Below are 4,217 nucleotides of genomic sequence, written 5' to 3' on the forward strand. Positions count from 1 at the left end.
ATTGTTACGTCTTTTGTCACTTAGCACTTGGTATTATGAAAAATATATATATTTTATTTTTAGAATTAATTAATTATACATGATACCCCTGCAAAGTTATTCTTTTAATTTAATTGAAAAGCTGCATTTGAATTCTACATATATATTGGCATGTAGAGATGTGCCTTTTAAATTTCACATACACTCTATAGGGATATTAATACGGTTCAGCCTTGTGATACAATCCAAGTAAAGTCAGATTCGGATTTTGGCGTAAAATTTTATATCGTCCAGTTTTATGCTATTGAGTATAAATTCAAATCCAATCGTTGGATCGAGCTGAAACTTTATCAGAAGATTCCAAAAGTATTTATCTATGTTCGGGTATATTTTCAGGTGAATCCATGTTCAGGAAGGATTTGCGATATAGGTGAGAACAAGCTATACAAATTCTGTTATTTACTTTCTTTTGACTTAAGGACTTCCTATTTGATAAAGATCCCTTTCCTACAAGAATGTGGGATCTTGTTTTGGGAATTTTCTTGTTCCACAAAGATCTTTAATGAGCTGCAATATAATCTTCAAGTGTGACAAGGATTCATTAATATTTCAAAATCATTTTTCTTATAAGAATTCCTTATTCATCCTAGCTACACAAAGAAAGAATGGTTGGTGGCATTTAATGACAAATTAGTTATTTTTATTATTTTCTTTCATGTTTGGGCTTAATTAAACTTTGTTTTGAACTAGGATCCAAGACTTGTTTAGATCAGGTTATAGGCTTTTCAGTTTAGGATTTTTTGTCAGTTTTGTATATGGGTCGTTCAGCCCACAAGGATAGATCCATTAGGGTTACTTTTAAGCAAAGTTTTAAGACCCGGCCCGGTGGCCGGCCCGGTCCAAGGCTCGGGTTCCGGGTTTTGGCCGGGTCACCGGGTTTGACCGGGTCGGCCGGGTCAATTCTTAAAAAAAAAAAAATCAAAACGACGTCGTTTTAGTAAAAAAAAACAAAAGTCAATGGGTTTGTCACCGGGTCTTGCCGGGTTTCAAAACTATGCTTTTAAGAACTATTTAAACACATGCAACTTAAAATTCAGTAGCCTTTGATGATTATTACTTCTGAATTTTTCAATTTTAACGTGTGATAGTGATTCTTGCATTCTTCAGTTCTTGAACGAACTGAATCTGACTTATCGAAGATTAACTAGTTTCGTGGCGTCATTCTACTCATTCCGATAGTGTTGGTGCCTTGGGGCAGGTATCCATTGTGCCACACTCCTATCAGATCTATTTTGGCTTTCCGGGATCAGATCTCAATCTTGATTGTGAGTTGCGTGAATACGTGATCACAAGGTTCGTATCAGGTATGCCTTTAAATTTCTACAGATATAATGATCTGAAAGAGTATTATTTTCATAACAAATATTAGTTTGATATTGAAAGAAATCAAATAAAAAACAATCTTCTTCTCTTTTTATTTTTCTTTATAAACTTTTTTTTTTATGTTCATCAGAAATAAAACAGAAATTCTTAAAAAATTTATAGAAATTGTTTATAAATTTTAAGATTTTGTTGTATTATGAAGATATACTATTTTAATCATATAGTAAATATAAAGAGCAATTAATATTTCAAAGACAGTGATATTTATTATTTACGCTTCAAGTATTATTGCTATTTCCGTAACATCATTTTGATCCTGTTCTCCTTTCTTGCATATACATACATTGTACAGAATCCCTCTCCAATTGAAGAAATTCCCTCAAAATTTGCAAGGCTGGGTTAAAAACTCTAACACAATCCATGCCATGATCATATCTTGGGATCGAATAAACAAATAAAATATAAGATCCCAAAGCGCACTCCGTTACACAATTTGAGGTCAGATACATAGTACAGTATCAGTTAAATCCTTGTTCAGTTGAGCAAAAGAATCATGGTATTTTTCTTTCGACAACTCACCAATAATAACAAGCAACGTGGCATCTCCTCAACCAGTTGTACTGACACCGATTAGCAGAGCAGATAAACCGGGGGTGGCCGACAAGGCGACAACCTGATTTTGTGGACAGCAACACTCACTCTTTCTCACCCGTCCACGTGTCACCCTTTAAACAGCCTAGATTCTCTCACCCTTCGTATGGTCCAACTCCAAACCCTTGAAATCCCAAATAACACCCCACTTCACACAAAACAGCCCCAGTCCACGTTGGGTGGTTGTGAGATTTCGCATATAGGGACAACATTCGCAAATTTAGGTGTGGTTCAGGGATAATATGGGAAATAGAAATGATGAAGTAACGTACTAGAAGAAGATTTGGAGGGGGATTTTTGCCAGAGGTGTTTCAGCACTCGCTTTGAGCTCTCTTCCTTTCATAGTCGTTTTTTCCTGATTTGAAAAGTAGATGTTTAAGAAGCAGAATTCTCCATTTTTTCTCAACTCATCTTCGAATTGTTATAAAACAATTTTGACACAACCCAAAAAGAAAAACTGAAAATTCTAAACAAAGCTAGCTAGTGGTGGTTGAGGAGCTTTTAGAAATGCAAGACACCCACTCAATTGGAGGAGGAGGCAGGTTATTTAGCGGTGGAGGTGGAGGTGACAGGAAACTACGGCCACACCACCACCAGAACCAACAAGCATTAAAGTGCCCACGATGCGACTCGCTGAACACAAAATTCTGTTACTACAACAATTACAACCTCTCTCAACCTCGTCACTTCTGTAAGAGTTGCCGGCGTTACTGGACTAAAGGGGGTGTCCTCCGCAACGTTCCTGTTGGTGGTGGATGCCGCAAGACTAAGCGGTCTAGGCCTAAACAAAATACACCAATTACAACTTGTGATACAATTACGGCCTCCAGTACCACACCGCAGGAGCTACAGGAACAACATCAGCAGCGAGATCATAAATCCTCCGACTCTCATTCTAGTAGTGAGAGTTCAAGTCTTACTGCTACAAATAACACGAATGCAAATACTACAGCGGAAGCAGTGTCTGCGCTCTCTGTAAGCTCTGTTGTCTCCAATAATTTATTAAATGGTATTGTTGAATCCAAAATCTTTCCGCATGGGAATGTGAATCCGAGTTTTGAACCTTCTTTGCTCGAGCAAGGATCGGACTGTGGGATTTTTTCTGAGATTGGGAGTTTTACAAGCTTGATCACATCGACGAATGACTTGTTTGGATTTAGTAACATGATGAGCCAACACCAGCCCCCGCACCAGCAACAGGGGCTCGAGCATCATGTCCAACATAATCAGAACCAGCAGCAGTGGCAAAATCATCAACAGCAGGAGATGACAGGAGGAGGGGGGTTGATTGATCAGACGGTTCACGTTGAGTTATCAGCTTTGCCTAGTAGTAGATCAACAAAGAATGATGATGGGGAATTTGGAGCGTTGGACTGGCAATTAGGGAGTGGTGACCAAGCTACTAGTTTGTTTGATCTTCCTAATGCCGTCGATCAAGCTTACTGGAGTCAGAGCCAATGGAATGATCAAGATCACCCTAGTCTCTACATCCCGTAAATCTCCTTGCTTTTTTTAACTTCAAATTACAGAAGAATTAAAAAAACAAATCTCTCAAAAAGGAAATGGAAAATATAAGTCTGAGAGACTATGGAAATTGGAAAATATGAAATGACTGCTTTCCTTTTATGTAAATTTTTTTATATCAATCTTCTTTTTATTTTTCTGGGGTATATCTGGTGATTTTAAAAGGTACTTGGGTTTGATTTAAAACCCAAGTAACTTTTATGTTAGTTATTTTCCTCTCTTTTTTCCCTTCTAATTCTTTTGGAAGGTTTTTATTTCTGATGTATCTAATGAGATTAAATCAAATCAAGATATAGAGAAGATAGAGTGTTTTGTTTTTGATAGACCAACGTCAGCTTTTCTGTTTTTTTTAAAATATTAATATTCGAATCAGCTTATATTTTAATTAATTTAATTTTACAAGAATTTAATAAACAATAAATATATAAGATTCTATTAATTATTATATTAACCATCATGAAAATCAAACCTAAAACTATAAGGAAAATAAATTTTTTAGCCTCGAGCTTTTATCCTTAGATGAAGACTGTGAAAGTAACCAAAAATAAAAAAAAATATCTTTTTAATTTTATTATTATTAATTGATCAATTAATGCTATCAGTACCTTAATACGAGAGTCAACATGAAACACTCGCTTGAGAACGTGCCACGTCAATGTTGTTATAGATAATGGTTTCGA

General features: G+C 36.0%; 1 protein-coding gene across 1 annotated transcript; it reads left to right on the forward strand.

Annotated features, from left to right (window-relative positions):
- Positions 1-2,185: 2,185 nt before the first annotated feature.
- Positions 2,186-3,860, forward strand: LOC7484719 (dof zinc finger protein DOF5.4). The gene has a single exon (XM_002317912.4). It carries the CDS (start codon positions 2,521-2,523, stop codon positions 3,508-3,510), a length of 990 nt encoding a protein of 329 aa, XP_002317948.1. The 5' UTR covers positions 2,186-2,520; the 3' UTR covers positions 3,511-3,860.
- The last annotated feature ends 357 nt before the right edge of the window (positions 3,861-4,217 follow it).

The sequence above is a fragment of the Populus trichocarpa genome, chromosome 12 (assembly GCF_000002775.5).
Source record: "Populus trichocarpa isolate Nisqually-1 chromosome 12, P.trichocarpa_v4.1, whole genome shotgun sequence".
NCBI classification, from domain to species: Eukaryota; Viridiplantae; Streptophyta; class Magnoliopsida; order Malpighiales; family Salicaceae; genus Populus; species Populus trichocarpa.

Bases quoted from the DNA above. Each gene is read 5' to 3' on its own strand.
- LOC7484719 (XM_002317912.4), top strand. From the start codon at position 2,521: ATGCAAGACACCCACTCAATTGGAGGAGGAGGCAGGTTATTTAGCGGT.